At 37.1% G+C, this 16,565-nt stretch overlaps 3 protein-coding genes across 5 annotated transcripts; 2 read left to right on the top strand and 1 right to left on the bottom strand.

Annotated features, from left to right (window-relative positions):
• Positions 1-1,866: 1,866 nt before the first annotated feature.
• On the top strand, positions 1,867-4,862 carry LOC132613796 (UDP-glycosyltransferase 86A1-like). Its single transcript, XM_060328026.1, has 2 exons — positions 1,867-3,065; positions 3,746-4,862. The coding sequence occupies exons 1-2, from the start codon at positions 2,537-2,539 to the stop codon at positions 4,636-4,638; spliced, it is 1,422 nt and encodes a 473-aa protein (XP_060184009.1). The 5' UTR covers positions 1,867-2,536; the 3' UTR covers positions 4,639-4,862.
• A 263-nt stretch (positions 4,863-5,125) lies between these two features.
• Positions 5,126-13,233, bottom strand: LOC132613797 (uncharacterized). 3 transcript variants are annotated; one of them, XM_060328029.1, is made up of 9 exons: positions 13,098-13,233; positions 12,371-12,517; positions 12,163-12,271; positions 7,376-7,485; positions 6,604-6,815; positions 6,430-6,521; positions 6,173-6,275; positions 5,976-6,082; positions 5,126-5,844 (listed from the first exon to the last, which is right to left on the bottom strand). In XM_060328029.1, the coding sequence occupies exons 3-9, from the start codon at positions 12,226-12,228 to the stop codon at positions 5,734-5,736; spliced, it is 801 nt and encodes a 266-aa protein (XP_060184012.1). In that variant the 5' UTR covers positions 12,229-12,271; positions 12,371-12,517; positions 13,098-13,233; the 3' UTR covers positions 5,126-5,733. The 3 variants fall into 3 exon arrangements, with proteins under 3 accessions (XP_060184012.1, XP_060184010.1, XP_060184013.1); XM_060328027.1 differs by lacking the exon at positions 13,098-13,233 and adding an exon at positions 12,606-13,075; XM_060328030.1 differs by lacking the exon at positions 13,098-13,233 and adding an exon at positions 12,606-13,075 and having other exon boundaries at positions 12,163-12,517.
• A 2,043-nt stretch (positions 13,234-15,276) lies between these two features.
• On the top strand, positions 15,277-16,489 carry LOC132616110 (flavonol sulfotransferase-like). Its single transcript, XM_060330708.1, has one exon. It carries the CDS (start codon positions 15,362-15,364, stop codon positions 16,379-16,381), a length of 1,020 nt encoding a protein of 339 aa, XP_060186691.1. The 5' UTR covers positions 15,277-15,361; the 3' UTR covers positions 16,382-16,489.
• Positions 16,490-16,565: the final 76 nt, after the last annotated feature.

Raw genomic sequence — 16,565 nt, 5'->3', positions numbered from 1 at the left:
GGTGGTCAAGGGTATTATATGGTGCAAAACGAGAATCATGATTAAAAATCCCTTCCTCGACCACGACCATGACCACGACTGGGGCCACGACCTCTTCCACGCCTAGAATGGCGAAAATTTGCCTCATTCACTTCAGGGAATGGGGCAGTACCAGTGGGTCGGCTTTCATGATTTTTCATCAATACTTCATTATGTTGTTCAGCCACTAGAAGATGTGAGATTAAATCAGAATATTTTTTGAACTTCATCTCTCGGTATTGCTGCTGCAGGAGCATACTCGAGGCAGGAAAAGTGGAGAATGTTTTCTCCAGCATATCAAGATCAGTAATATTTTCACCACATAATTTCAATTGAGAAATAATTTTAAACATAGTAGAATTGTATGCCTTAACAGATTTAAAATCTTGGAACCTTAAATGGAGCCAATCAAAACGTGCTTGTGGAAGTATGACCAACTTCAGGTGATCATATCTATCTTTCAGATCATTCCACAGCGTAAGAGGATTTTTAACCGTGAGATATTCCATTTTTAAATTCTCATCAAGATGATGGCGGAGGAATATCATTGCCTTAGCACGGTTTTGGTTTGATGCCTCATTTTTATCTTTGATGGTGTCTTCCAGACCCATCGCATTAAGGTGAATCTCGGCATCAAGAATCCAAGACATATAGCTATTGCCGGATATATCTAAGGCTACAAATTCACGTCTAGAAAGATTTGCCATTAGTAATGGAAAACAAAGAAATCAATACCTTCGAGGCTTGTAAAGTATTTGCTCGAGATGACAGAGTCTCGTGCTGATAACGTGTTATAAAATAATAACTATAAAGTAAATATACAGAAGAAATATGTAGAGAGAGAATATGTAGAGAAATATCAGATTATCTTACTTCTGCTCTTTCAACATTGCATCTGTGCATCTATTTATAGAGAAACAGGAAATGAGATATTTTGAGATATTTTGGGATATTTTGGGATATTTTGGATATCCACTATTTGGGATATTTTTGACACTTAAATCGTTGTCATTACACCACCTAGTTGTGTTGTGGAATTCTCTAATTGTCCACATCAATGTGTTTTATGTGGTCTAAATTTCCTTAAATATTTAAATCGTTAACTTTTGCCGGCGCACGCCTTGTTGGTGTTGTAGTACTGTTTGTTAATCATTCACATCAATAATTTTCTCTTTGGAAACAAATTAGTCACAAATTCTCCTAACTCTTTGATTTTTCCAAGGTTACTACTATTACTCCCTCCGTAACAAATTATTTATCGTGATTACTAAAAATTATTATCTCAAATTATTTATCGTTTTAGAAGTTCAAGTCATAATTAATTATTTTTTCATCATTTTACCCCTAGTAGAATTTTGTCATTAATGAAGATGACACATAAATAGAGTAAACATTTAATGAAGAAAGATAGTAGCTTAGATATAAATAAGGGTAAAATTAGTCGAATGCCCCTCCTAATTAATATTTCTTAAGGGACGTGTAAAAGAAGACGACAAATAATTGGAGACGGAGGGAGTATTAAAGATGGAGATATGAAGGTAGTACACCAGTACTCAAACAGTAACACCAATAAATGTTTTTGATATCCCTCCTAATATCTCTTGTATCAAAATTCCACTCCAGAGTTTCATCCTCTCTTTTTGTGTTTTAAGAAAGTAAAAGACAATAAAAGGTTGAGAAAAAACAAAATAATTAACCAGATTGACATATTGATTTGGAGTTCAAACTCATCCCAAAAATTAAAATAAATTACCGTAAAAACCATACTGTTTAACATATTATTCCCAGTCCAACTTAAAGGAAAGGAAGAAAAAGAAAAGTTTGATTTTGTAAGAAAGGGACCACACAAATACAACAATTATTGGGCTGCTTTAAGATGACCAAGCCACCACTAACAAGTCCAAGTTATCTAGATTCTTGCAGAATGTATGCTGAATAGCTGACCTTACATCAGTTAGTAGCTTCCAAAAAGGAGAACAGATCTATGGTAAACACTTACCCGCAGCCAGTGTTTACACCAAACAAACAAATGCCAGCCAGTGTTTACACCAAACAAACAAATGCAGAACACAAATCGGTGATTACACCAAACAAACAAATACAAGACACGAGCTGCTGCACACACAAACGAAAACGAATGCAGGACACAAGCTGGTGTTTACACCTAACAAACGAATGTAAAACATGTGTCCTGCATATAAACAAATCTGAGTATCTTTTGGTTGTGGCATAATTGCCCATCTCAAATCTTTCAATTCCTAAGAGGTAGCCTAGGAGAGGCTCCAAAATTCACATGTATGCAGGAATAAGTACAACAGGACACCAACTTAGACAATTAACATTCAACACTTACTGCATGACAGAACATATATAAAGGCACCATCTCCTTCCAAACTCTGATATAAACACACAAGGCAACCATCTCCTATATACTTTTTGCCTGTAGTCCCTAGTTCTATATTTATTAACACTTACCTTACTCAAAAAAGGCAACCATCTCCAATATTTTAGGACCAAAATGGAGCTGAAAAAACACCTACAGCCACATGCAGTACTCATACCACTTCCTCTTCAAGGCCATATAAATCCATTCACACATCTAGCCATGAAGCTTGCCTCAAAAGGTTTTACCATCACCTTTGTCGGTACAGAATCAACTCACCAGCAGATAGCTACAGCTCAGTCGCTTAAAGATGATGACAACCCTTTCTCCCATGCACAGAAATCCGGTCTTGACATTCGTTATGCCAAAATTAACGATGGCTTTCCACTGAGTTTTGACAGGAGGGCCAACGCGAGCCAGTTCATGGAAGGTCTCACTCATGTTTTCCAAGCTCATGTGGATGACTTCATTGAAAATCTAGTCCTCTCGAAGCCAAACCCACCAATTTCTTGTTTAATAGCTGATAGTTTCCACGTGTGGGCATCAATGATTGCCAAGAAATATAATCTTGTCAATGTTTCATTTTGGACTGAACCAGCAACAGTGCTTACAGTCTTCTATCACACGGACCTGCTCAAGAGTAATGGCCACTTCGGGTGTCATGGTATGAACCCCATTTCATGAAGCTATTACTGTCTTATTTCTGACTACCGAGCCTGTTTATACAAGCTTCTTGGAGGCTAGAAGCACTTTTCTTTCTCTCTAAAAACATTTATTTCTTAGATTTGAGGTGTTTGGCCAACAAAAAATAGAGCATTTATTTCTTAGATTTGAGGTGTTTGGCCAATAAAAAATAGACTTTTAGGAGCAGCAGTAGCAGTTTTTCAGCTGTTGGAAAAAAAGCTATAAATTTCTGATTTTCCACAGAAGCAGAAAGATTTTTTTTTTTTTCAAGACAAATATAACCCTACCATAAATATATATATACACCAAATAATACATATCTCTCTCATTAAATACAAACTTTTTTCTTCTTTTGGTTTCCGCCATGCCCTTTTCTTTTATTTCTTTTTTCTATCTCTCTTTTCCTGACACTTGTCCTTTATCGTAATTTGACACTCAAAAGCACTTTTTGAAAAGATGGGCCAAACACAATCTACTTATCACTTCATGAAAACACTGTTTAAGGGAACTAGCCAAACACAAATTGCTTTTTTTCAAAAGTGCTTTTTTGAAAAGTAGTTTTGATAGAAGTGCTTCTCACAATAAGCAGCTTTTGGCAGCTTGGCCAAACAGGGTCTACATTACATAATCAATTAGCTAATGACTTATCATTTTGTCCAGATAAGTATGAAGACACCATTAGATACATACCAGGAGTTCAAGCCATCAAACCACAAGATTTACCTTCATATTGTCAAGATGCTGATGAAAGCGCCCGTTATGTGTTCAAGTGTATTGAAGATGCAAAGAAAGCAGACTTTGTCATTGGTAATACAGTGCAAGAACTAGAGTCTTCCACCATCTCAGTTTTACAAAAACAGCAGCCATTCTATGCAATTGGGCCAGTCTTCCCCACAAGCTTCAGCAAGAGAACAATGTTAACGAGCCTGCTAACAGCATCAGATTATACCGACTGGCTCAATAGCAAACAAGATGGTACAGTGTTATACATCTCATTTGGTAGTCTTGCTAATCTGAGTAAACAGGATATTCTGGAAATTGCACAAGGCATCCTGATAAGTAAGGTGAGTTTCATTTGGGTGCTACGTCACAATATCTTGGTTTCTGGAGAAAGAAACGTTTTGCCTATTGGATTTGAGGAAGAAACTGCAGATAGAGGATTGGTTGTGCCATGGTGCTCTCAACTAGGAGTACTATCACATCCAGCAGTTGGAGGGTTTTTGACTCATTGTGGGTGGAATTCAATCTTGGAGAGCATATGGTGTAAAGTTCCGATGGTGTGCTTTCCTGTTTTGGCGGATCAACTTACTAACAGGAAATTAGTGGTTGATGATTGGAGGATTGGTGTGAATCTTTGCACTGGAAGATTAATCAGGAGGGATGTAGTAGCGGAGAATATTGGAAGGATAATGAGTAAATCAGATGAATCGAGGAAAAATATAGACAAAACGAATATGGCCTTTCAGAATGCACTTTCTGATGAGGGATCTTCAGAGAAGAATCTCAACCAATTCACAGAAGACATGAAGAACAAGATTTCTCAGAAAAATTGAGATGGCCAGCAAGAGCTTGCTATCACATTCGCACTTACCAACTTTGGTTCTGCAAAGCCAGAACTTAGCAAGTAATGTATTAGTTTTAAAATAATTGTTGCGAGGTGACTAATGATATGACATACAAGTACTACACCTTAAACTAGTTGGTTCAGCTATATGAACCCTCAAAATTTGTTCCATTTGCAACCCCTTTGGAAATATTACGAATGGTATTTCTTTCCTGTATTTCAAATACTTCGTATAGTGCCCAATAAATTATTGGGGCTTCTTTTAATGGTTTCAGTACCTGCAGGATTATTAGCAGTACTTTTTGTAGAGAATGTTAATAAATTCCAAAATTCATTTCGCCGTCCAGTAGCGACGACTGTCTTTTTGATTGGCACCGCAGTCGCCCTTTGGTTGGGCATTGGTGCAACATTACCGATTGATAAATCCCTAACCAGTTGAACAATGACATGCATAATTGCAAGAATAGAAAAACTGCTCAGCAGATACATGCATACCATAAATGTAGCATGGCAGTATCCTCTATATTCCATGTTTGAATGTCTGATAAGGACAAGGTAAAAAAATTTAATTGAAAACACACGTCTTTTACTTCCAGCCTTCAAGTTTGACTTACTTTTCACAATTAAATTCTCTTCCAAAGGAACAATAATAATTCACCCTTGAGAAGCTTCTCAAACTAAACTGCACCATCATAGTGTAAACTGACCTTAAAACAGCCCCAAGCTCAAGATAACAAACTGCTGAAGTCAACACAAAGAATATGACCAATCAAATTTTTGCTCATCTTTTTCTGCATCTCATCATACAATCACAGCACTACTTCATATGTTTCACGAGACTAAGTGCCTCTCTGCATGCATAGCTAGAAAAAGACTGAATCTTTCATTCAAAGGAATCTCAGGCACTGACATTATACTCAAGTATTCCACTTCTACACTTAGCTCTGTTGGAGGACGATTTAAGGGTTAAAAATAGTTAAAAATAACACATGTTTATCTTCTTCTTTTTTCAGTTTCTTAAACTCAAAGAACATTAATGTAGCTTCTTGCAAGCTCACTTTCTGACATCAAAACCACGAGGTCATTAACCTAAGTGGCCATGTGGCTTCTGGAACTTCCCATGAATCCATACTCTTCGCATGATCTTCCCATTCTGTCGATTCACTGACTGGACACAACAATATTCAAGCTCAAGCTGCAAAAAGGTCCATAAATATGTTAGCGTTTATTGGTAATGAAACCAAAATCCCTGTCTGTAGTTCCACAAAGTAGCCCATGGGAAATAAATATCTCACTGAATCCTGTGCCACAGAAGAGATCTCTTACATTATCCAAGCAAAAGAAGTAAGACCTTGTTCCATCAGAACGCATGTACTCCCTGTATCCTACTCTTTGCTCTGGCTCGAACCGAAGCATGGTCATATCATAAAGACCTGATTTTCACACTCCCAGAATTCAGATACTAGGAGAAAAACTAAACAGATCCCGTCGTTCAAAAAATACGAACTTAGATCAGGCTATACCATAATCTCTGAATAACAACAGCCCTCCGGGCTTTAGAATGGAGAAGCATTCTGTGATTGCTCTCGACATCCTGTGAAGTGGCACTGCCGATAGTGTAAATATCTGGCAGATTACGAATAAAATATCCATATACTTAGATATTTGATTTTTGTAGAAACCTATACAGTTGTGAATAAAAAGGAGCCTTGATTATAGACGTATACAGTTGTGAATAAAAAGGAGCCTTGATTATAGACGTAGTTAAGAATGTACATACTAAAGTAACAAAATCTACTCCGCCAATGCAGCTATTGTTCTTGGCAGATATCAGTGGATCAGGGAAATCTTGCTTACTGCAGCTTCTTGCATCTGCATGAGAAAAACCCTTTTGATTCAAAAGCACCTCTTTGCATATACAATGAAATACAGAAGAATTGATACATTTACCAACCTGCGGAGCACATATTTTGCTTCTGGAAGAAACTTTCACGGCAAGAAGTGCAGATTAACCAGTTTGGAAATCCACTTGCAGAGAAATCACATTGGAATGTGTAAAAACGTTCTTTAGCCAAGTTTATATTAGCAGCTTCAATATTCTCTTTAGCTCTCTCAAGAGCCTCTTTGCTGCAGTCACAGGCATACAGAGAGATGCTCGTGTTTCCACTAAAGAGATAAGTAAAGTTTCAGCAATGAGATCAGAATAATACGGTTCTGAATCTTCGCATAGCACATAGAAATCAATCAGCAAGTGAACAAGTATGTTAGCCTTGCTGTAATGAAGAGATGAAACCAGATAAAGCTAAACTTAACCTAGAGAAAGAATGAAGATTCTTCAGCATTGCTCTTAAATAAGGTCAAGTAGCTAGATCACCACCAAACCAATACAGCTCTGAATTCATTCTACTTCTTATTTCTAGTCTATCAGCAGTGTTCTTCCTAGGTGAGATTGAATAGAAAGTAGAGATTCTACGCTACTCATTCATTTGAGCACATAAGCCTCGTACATTGTGTTTGGTAAACAAAAGAATGAGTGACCAACTTATAATAGCTCCACTCAATATAATTAATTATGGGTTATCAAAATATCAATGAACAAGAAACTCTCATAGGACTAGTGGCTAATAATTATGCACTTAAAGAAAGAGAATTTTGGTAGTAAACTTCCTTAGCCTAAAAGTGTTTACATAATCAAGTCACTCAAGGCAAGTGAAGTTCTTCCTCACCGTAATATTGGCAGAGCTGTACTACCATTTCCACAACCGACCTCCAAAACTGTCGAGCATTCCTTGCACGAGGCTAGCTCTGGGAATTCCTTAAGCAAGTACCGCCGCTCCTACATGGAAGCACTTATGTTAAAGAAAGAATGTAAAGTGGAATATAGGTTTTTCAAACAGTTCACAGAATGGTTTTGTTCTTCTTGCTGCAACTGCCGATCAGGTCTACATACGAGTACTGAAATATGCAACCAAAAAAAAAATTGCAAAACAAGCAGATGTTGACCATTAGTCTTGAAAGACAATAACCTGATGATGTCATTTGAAGAGAAAAGAGATGGAGTTTAAAAGTAATGAAGAACAGCCAAAGCAATAGCAATGAGTAAATGCCTCGGCTCTCATTCTAGTTGACATATGAGAAAAATAAACCTTGCACTTCCTTTTCCAATTTGAACAAGAAATTATCTGCTTAAACTTGCTATAGGTTCTTATGGTACAAAAGCATAGGGATCATTGTTGTACCAGATGGCAGATTCTAGTAGTTGTAATATAGAAGTTGTGACAGACGGAACCAATTTTTTAGAACCTCACTCTTGTTTTCCATTTTGATGATCAGAAAGAGCAAGGCTTTTTCCCCTTAGTCACCATCTAGTTTTTCACCACTGTATAAGAAAGGATTCCACAAAATATCTACCAAGTACAATTCTTTGCTAATTATCTGATACATCAACACTAGTAGTCTAAAACTAGCATGAAACTCGAAACTGAAACCTCAAAACTTGATGTCCTGGACTTCGCACCTTTGGACTTGAGGTTGAATCCCTGGTAACTCAGCTGCCAAAGCTTGCTTCCAATCCTATAGACCTTGGAACTCAGACCTCAAATGCATACTTATAATGTGTGAAAGTCGTAAGACGCCCAAGGAGGCTCATGGATTAAGCTTCATTGCCAAGTCCAGGGAGGACTTGGTAAGAGAAAGGGAGTGAATATAGAGCTTCCTATGAGAAGACATTTGCATATTGCATATCATTGTGAGCAGAGAGCATGCTTTTATTTGAGATCTGTTGTTGAGATTTTTCTGGGACAGAAATGTTCTACAAGCGAGACAATGCCGACCATTCAAGTGTAGCTTGTTGCCCAAGATAAGCAACGTCAAACCCTTTGTTCACATACTTTGTTTCTGGACTAGGTCTTCAAAACGGTCCAAAACTTGAGATTTGAATCATTGAGTTAAGCTAGCCCACAATCTTAAACCCATGGAGCTAGCCATAGTCCAATCTCAAATCTACTACTCAACATCAAAATGTGAAGAAACACCTAAATGTGGAAGTAATATTGAGTGGTGGAGAAGGTGGAGAAAAGGCTGGCAAACTGGAATATGCAATATCTATTTATGGGAGGAAGGCTGAGTTTAATCAATAGTGTATTGGACAGCATACCTACTTACATTATGTCCCTCATTCCAATGCCTTATGAGGTGAAGGAGCAGCTGGATGGCCTAAGAAGGGCATTTCTATGGGAAGGAAACAGTGAAGATCATAAATTCCATCTTGTGAAATGGGATAAGGTCATAATGCCAAAGGAACAAGGAGGTCTGGGAGTCAGATCTTAGCAAGCACAACAAAAGCCTTCTTTTGAAATGGTGGTGGAGATATGGCCAAGGAGGCACACTCTTATGGAAGGAATTGGTGAATGCAAAATATGGCAAGCTAGATGATTGGTGCACCAAAAAGAATACAGCCCTTCATGGTGTTGGCCCTTGGAAGCATATTAACAATCTTCAGTATGACTTCTTCAGGAAAGTATCCTTTAAGGTTGGAAATGGTTCTAAAGTCAAATTCTGGAAAGACAAGTGGGTGGCCAATCAACCCCTCAAAAACTCTCACCATATTCCTTTTAACTGTAGAACCTGACTCATCTGTTGCTGACAATAGGGATGGCAACATTCGGGATATTCACCTTAGAAGAAACCTGCAAGATTGGGAGTTGGAGGAACTAAGGAGTTGGAGGAACTAACTGATCTTTATAGGTTACTAGCAGACTACTCAAAAAATCCTCAACTTCCAAACAGCTTAAGGTGGGGGAATTCAAAGAAAGGCATCTTCACAATAAAAGCAAGCTACAACCATTTGAATGCAGCAGAGAGAGTGACAACTTCATGGCCCTGGAACCTGGTTTGGAAGACAAAGCTCCCCCCAAACTTAAATGTTTCACCTGGACAACCCTTTACAATGATATTTTAACCCATGACAATCTCATGAAGAGAGACATTACAGTGGTGTGCAGGTGTTTTATGTGTCACAACAGCTTAGAGACAGTAAACCATTTGCTACTGCATTGCCCTGTGGCAGCTGATCTTTGGATTATGTTTTTGGCTATTTCTGGAATTAGTTAGACAACCCCCTTCAGTCTAAAGCAAGCAGTTGGAAAGTTGGAGTTTTTTGAAAGTGGACAAGTCCATCAAGAAGATCTGGCAGACGATTCCAGCGTGTATTTTTTGGTGTATATGGACAGAAAGGAACGAAAGATGTTTAGATGGAATTTCAACTCCTAACTGCTCTCTTAGATCCAAGTGTTTGATGAATCTTTTTCGTTGGAGCGATCTTTCCCCTGTAAATGATGTCATTCCCCTTGTAGATTTTATCAGCTCCCTCTCAGTAGCTTAGCAATTTATTTTATTTTTTTTCCCTTCTCAGTGGCTTAGCAGCCTTGAGTTTTTTCTTCTGGTTCTTTAACTCCCAGCTCATACTAGTTTTTTTTTTGCAGTATTTGGACTTATAACCATATGATTGTAATCATTCATGCACCATCTTGATGCTTTTTTAATGCAACAACTTACTTCATCAAAAAAATATATATATGACAAATTGGTAGGAATACTTTCTTGGATCTTTACTTGAAATGCCAAAGCATGGCTGTATTATGCGAAACGATTCCATAACGCCAAGACCAGCCCATATAAGAGTGAGAAAAAGGGCATAGTTTAGTCATTCACACAGCCGCTAGAGGTCATGGGAATGAGCTCTTAGGTCTTCCTTTGAAGTATGATACTTTCCCTTCAACTGTTTCACTTCCTTAGACTTGCATGTAGCTTTCATACCTTAGCTTCCTTGTCTTTGTTTATATTATACCTTTTACTCTTGGTTTCCTATTGTACTTCTTTGTCATTAGTGTTATGTAACACCTCTTTTTCTATAGCTCCTTATATCATACCTTTCATGTCATAGCTCCTAATAACATTCCTCTCATATCATAGCTCCTTCCATCATACCTCTGAAGTCATAGTTTCTCATACCAATACATATTCCTTGTAGTTTATGTGATGAATAAAGTTAGACATGGTAGACGTCAACTATAACTTGCAAGGATCTCATTTTTTTTTTTATGACAAGGGAACCCGCAACCGCTACCCTTCAGGTGCGCACAGAGTAAACCCCGCTCCTGTCAATAGCCCGCAAACCACATAGGAGAGATAACCCGCACTAGGCAAGAAAATAATACTATTACAAAAGGATCTCATATTAAAGGTATAAGTACTTTCAATGAGATTTGAAGTTCAAATATTGGGATGAGACTCGTAGGGGATGAATCTGTTTGACATAGAAGAAAAATGGAGCTCAAAACTGTGGAGATGAGCTCTGCCATGGCTGCACACCCAAGAGAGAAAATAACGAAGAAAGATGGTTGGTAGGCGGTGAGGTGCACAGTTAGGAGAAAATTTAAAATATGGAGCTTCGATCTCCGTGGTCGACTTTAGCCATTGTGTTTCAACGATCACCTCTAAACTGCTTTCATATTTAGAAACTGTATGAAAGTGGAAGCATCAGTTAGTAGCAGAATTATAGCTAAGTACGTATGGTTCACTAGTGGGCTCAAAATTGTAATCCAACTCAGCTAACTTTTGGGCTGATTAGACTTAGACCACAGAGCATACTATGAGCATCATCCTATGATAGGGTGTTATCTATCTCTAGAAGAAGTGATGAAAATTCCTACTATAACTCAAATCTCCCCGTAAGCTCTCTGTCAAGATGGTATGTAATATACACCTTCTCATATGAAACTATCTCCATAGGTCCTTCCTCTCACTTACTCCTACCTAAGTCCTTATCTGAGATACGCATCAAACTCTATCTCGCACTCCAAGAGTCGTTTATAGTCATAGATTCAAAGTACAAGACACGAGGTCTCTAGGATTAGAAGCAAGTCCCAGTGGCTAAGCCAGATGTCTATGGCTCCAATCTCAAGCGCCTTTAGGAGCAAGGGTTGAATCATCAAGTCTTGAGACACAAGATTCTGGTAGTAAAAATACAAAAGCTAGCCACTCGTGTTATGAGCACGAAATTAAGGTTTGATGGTGCATATCTTGGCCAATGAGTTATGCTTGGATAATTGTTCATATTTCAGAAATTAGATTGAATAAATTTTTCCATAGCAGACTTCCTGAAAATGCAGTACTTTGCTCTTTATGTACAGAATCTGCACAAGTTTTCTTATAAGAAGCTCTGCACTTTATCTAGCTCCTGCCTAGTTCCTCATCTGCCACCCAGGAATTGTACTAGTGTATGATCGACGTTTGAAGTATAAAGGATTGGAAGCAAGCATAGCAGCTGAGTCAGCTACAGAAGGATCTAATTTCAAATCTTGTTGTCTGACAGCCAATCATCAAACCTTGAAGTATGTGGTCTGGGTTCTGCACTATTTTTAGTACTGTCAATGAGCTCAAAGATCATGGACCTTACATATCAAAAGAAGAAGAAGAAGAAAAAGAGAAGGACAAGGTTCAGGTTCCGTACTTTGTTTGCTGGTACAACTGTATCCTCCAACCTCAGTAAAAGTACACAGTATAAATAATCCTTCATTACAAAGATCTATATGCTCTCCCTCTTCTGCCTAGGTCCTCATCTGACATAGGTAAAGCCACACAGGGATTTCATGAGTTTCAGAGGTCACAAGTATGCATTTAACGCACAATGCACAAGATCTAAAGGATTGGAAGCAAACCTTGAGGCTGCGTAATGTCAGCCTAAGGTGCACATTCTCGGTCATCAAACCTTGATTGACAAGGTTCAGGTTCCATACTTTGTTTGCTGCTAACAAACACTTTATCAAACCACCATATCCTTTCCCACATCCATGGCTTCTAATATTCTGACAAAAAATAAAAAAAAATTAATCTTTTTGATAACCGTGGTGTCCGGGCCAAGTTGCGCACAGTTTGACTAATTCCACGAGATACCTGCTACCTCCCACCAGCAATAGGTACCCGGTAAGTCTATCCACCAAAGGTAGGCCAGACCGCTGGGATTTGAACGTGGGACCTCATGGTTCTCTATTCACTTTATTGATCACTAGACCAACCCTTTGGTACGAAGCAATCATTTTCCATTAAAATTACTAAAGTTCAAATCTTTCAGGACATTCTCGGCTTTCTTCCACTTCTCTAAGACAACCTCACCAGGGGCGGAACTAGGTTGGGTAGAGATCCGAACCCCCTACAGCGAAAAATACAATGTATATACAAGGTTAAAAATTATTTTTTTATGTACGTATAGATATTAGATGCTAAACTCCTTGACTTCTTGGTGTGTTTATTTTTTAACCCCTTAGTAAAAATCTTAGCTCCCTCACTGGTTAACCCACTAATATAGTTCACACACTTAAACCAAGGGAAGAAACAAATAATAATACTAATGCAAACTCAACACTACCAACAGCATAATTAGTTTACCAGTGGAATGGCGAGTATGAAACTTGTTCCATGCTTCTGAATCTTCTTGTTGGGTACATAAAGAAGACAAATGGGTTTCTTGATTTTGATTAGGAAAAGGAAGCAAATGGTGAGCAAAGGAAGGATCTTTTTCGATATCCTGGCGAAGTAGGTCCCATTCAAAGTCGTTGGAATAGTAATTTGCTGCTGACATTATTTGTCCTTCCTCTCTTGAATCCATCAAACAAACTTGCACTCTTTTTGGTTAAAACTTAACGACCCAAACCATTTTTGAAGGGAAAAAGGTTACTAAAACTCGGTGTTATGGTTGTTACCTAATTGTGTCGGTAAATACCATGTTTGTTTTGATTGTTATTTTAATTTTATTATATTGTATGATTAAATTTATCTATGTGTAAGGATGAAAAGTCTGATTTCATGTAAAGATCATGAAAAATCTCATTTTATGTAACGACTGATTTGATGTTATTGCGTCGTTACCTTATTTATTTTTTCTCATTTTATCTTTACTTATTATTTAATAATCATATTTTATCCTTTATCGTACTTTTTTTTTATAGGTTTATTCTTTAAATTGTTGATTTGTAACATTATGTAACGACAGAAAATGATACAATCTATCCAAACGTTGTATTTATCAAAACAACACAGTACAATACAATACAACACATTACGATAGAATGCGATACATTACGAAACAACAGGTAACGACCATCCAAACAAAGTGTATTAATTGGGATGGTTATATTTTTGAACTGTTCAAGAAAATAGTAGTAGCCAACAAATGTATAGATTTTGAATTTAATTTAACTTCTTAATAAGTGTGAGTCGTCTTGGACGACGAAGGATAGTTCTGTAAATAAAACCAAAAAAAGAGAAAAGGACCAAAATAGTACATTATGGGTTTGGACCTAAAATATACATGTTTTTTTACATGGAGCATTAATAGTCCATTATGTTTGCATAAGTGTTTACTGTGTCGCTTGCATTATTTCATTGCAATATCGTTTTAAATCTTTTAACCTTATCTGACCCCCTTTTTATGCTTCTATTGAGCCGAGGGTCTCTCGGAAACAGCCATCCTACCTTGGTAGGAGTAAGGTCTGCGTACATTATACCCTCCCCAGACCCCAAGATGTGGGATTTCACTGGGCTGTTGTTGTTGTTGTTGTTGTATGTTTGCATAAGTGATGCACTTTTAGACAACCCCCAAATATTATGTTAAAAATTTAACGGAAAAGGGCAAAAGTGCCCCTGAACTATTAGAAAAAGTCTAAAAATACCATTCATTCATCTATTTTGCTAAAAATACCCCTCAGTTCAACTTTTTGGCTCATTTATGCTATTTGACTAACGGTCAACACTAAAAAAAAAATTAAAAAAAAGTTAAATTACACATGGCATTTTTTTTTTTTTTTGTAATTTGTGGCATTTGATACGTGGCCATCAGGGATTGGTGCGTGAAAATCACTTTTCCCTTAAAACTGGGATTTACCGAAAAAGGAGGTAATAATGTTGGTTCAAAATTGTTCAGCGGGGTAATAGGACTCCCGCAAAGTTTAAGTGTCTTATGGAAAAAAAGTATTTGGAGGCAAGGTTGGGTAAATATTTCGTCTTTTATGGGTATTTTATGTTGTTTTCCCTATAACTTAATCAAGACTCCAAAACTAGCCCAAAAGACCATCAGAACCCTCTATTTAAAAAAAAAAAAAAAATCAAATCCACTCTAGCAAAGTTTTCATTGAAAAAAAAAATTAAAAAAAAAGATTTTTGAAAATTGAATTTATCGTAATATAAGGAGTATAACACTAGGTTGCACAAAAAAGTCATTCTTGTATCAATTTAAAGGCCAAAAAGATTAAAATGTCCATTGAGGGTGCACATCTATATAAGACTTGACTTTTGTGACCTTAAGTATGTCATCAGATTTGTGCAATTTAAAAAAAAAAATCATTAAGGATAGAAAAGAGAATTTAAATTAAATTACTTTTAAATATAAAATGTATCATTCTTATTTGAATAGACAAATAAAAAAAATACTTGGCTGGTTCACAACATCATCTAACCAATAATGGAGTAATAAACAATAGTGTAATAAAGTAGTCTTCAGTCTCACACCCCAATTCATTATTATAAAATCAAAGTACAGGAGCTTGGTTTAGCTCCACTAACACCCACGCACCTATTCTAAATTATGTTCATCCAGTGATCAACAAGCCAAGATTTGCTTGACAATAGTAATAGATTCTTCTGTCATCAACAACATGGAAAACCTCCCTGCAGTTATTACTGAAGAAGAAGAAGAAGCCAACACTAAATTCAAAAAGCTTATATCAACTCTTCCTAAGGAAAAGGGCACCACAGTTTTGTGTCAGTACCAAGGCTTTTGGTACCCTTTGTCAGTTCTTCGAGGTATCCTTTATGTTCAAGAAAACTTCAACTCTTGTCCTACTGATATATTCTTGTGTAGTGCTCCCAAAACCGGCACAACATGGCTTAAAGCTCTGTCTTTTGCCATTTCAACAAGAGATCGTTTCGATATTGAAAATAATAACCCTTTGCTCACTAATGTCCCTCACGTTCTCATCCCTTTCTTAGAAAGTGATCCTGCTAAGATCCCTTCTATTAATAGAGATACTCATATTCCACTTATAGCCACCCATTTGCCTTTCAGTGCTCTCCCCAAATCTGTCAAATCATTGGATGGTACAAAGATCATTTACGTGTGCAGGGAACCTAAGGACACCTTCATTTCTCTTTGGCATTTCATGCAAAATTGGCCTATGAGGCTGAAGCAAGGTACAACAACAACAGAACCTATAAGTACTTACTTCGAGAAGGAGTTTGAGTTGTTCTGTGAAGGGAAAACAATGGGGGGACCTTACTGGGATCATGTTTTGGAGTACTGGAAAAAAAGTCTAGAAAAACCGGAATCAGTGTTGTTTTTAAAATACGAAGAATTGACAAAAGACACGTTGTTCTACGTTCGAAAAATGGCTGAGTTCATGGGAAAACCATTTTCAAGAGATGAAGAGGAACAAGGGGTGCCAGAAAAGATTGTGAAATTATGTAGTTTTGAGAATTTGAGCAATTTGGAAGTGAATAAGAGCGGAAAACATGACACTTTCGAGATAGATAACAAAAATTATTTCAGGAAGGGCAAGCCTGGAGATTGGAAAAATCATTTAACTTCTAATATGATCGATATAATGGATAATATCACCAAAGAAAAGTTAAGCGGGTCAAGTTTCTGTTTTGGTGCATCAAGTACTGCAAATATATAAGGCAGAGATATTCCTATCTTGCATGTATGACATTAATTAAAATGTATGTTTGAGTGGTTTAATTTGGTTATCTGCCAGTGAATAATGATCGTTATTTTCTTTTTTCAATTGACTTGAAAGCTAAAACCATTAGTTTTCATTTCACTTCTACGAAAAAATAACATTTAGCATAACAGTGTCTCTT

The sequence above is a fragment of the Lycium barbarum genome, chromosome 10 (genome assembly GCF_019175385.1).
Source record: "Lycium barbarum isolate Lr01 chromosome 10, ASM1917538v2, whole genome shotgun sequence".
NCBI lineage: Eukaryota > Viridiplantae > Streptophyta > Magnoliopsida > Solanales > Solanaceae > Lycium > Lycium barbarum.
Note: the sequence above shows the minus strand (reverse complement) of the source record. Positions and strands in the feature narration are given on the sequence as shown.

Bases quoted from the DNA above. Each gene is read 5' to 3' on its own strand.
- LOC132613796 (XM_060328026.1), top strand. From the start codon at position 2,537: ATGGAGCTGAAAAAACACCTACAGCCACATGCAGTACTCATACCACTT. The intron at 3,066-3,745 runs GTATGAACCCCA...CATTTTGTCCAG, and splicing joins TGGCCACTTCGGGTGTCATG to ATAAGTATGAAGACACCATT.
- LOC132613797 (XM_060328029.1), bottom strand. From the start codon at position 12,228: ATGAAGGATTATTTATACTGTGTACTTTTACTGAGGTTGGAGGATACA. The intron at 6,816-7,375 runs GTGAGGAAGAAC...TTATCTCTTTAG, and splicing joins ACAGCTCTGCCAATATTACG to TGGAAACACGAGCATCTCTC. The intron at 6,522-6,603 runs GTTGGTAAATGT...TTTCTCATGCAG, and splicing joins GCAAAATATGTGCTCCGCAG to ATGCAAGAAGCTGCAGTAAG.
- LOC132616110 (XM_060330708.1), top strand. From the start codon at position 15,362: ATGGAAAACCTCCCTGCAGTTATTACTGAAGAAGAAGAAGAAGCCAAC.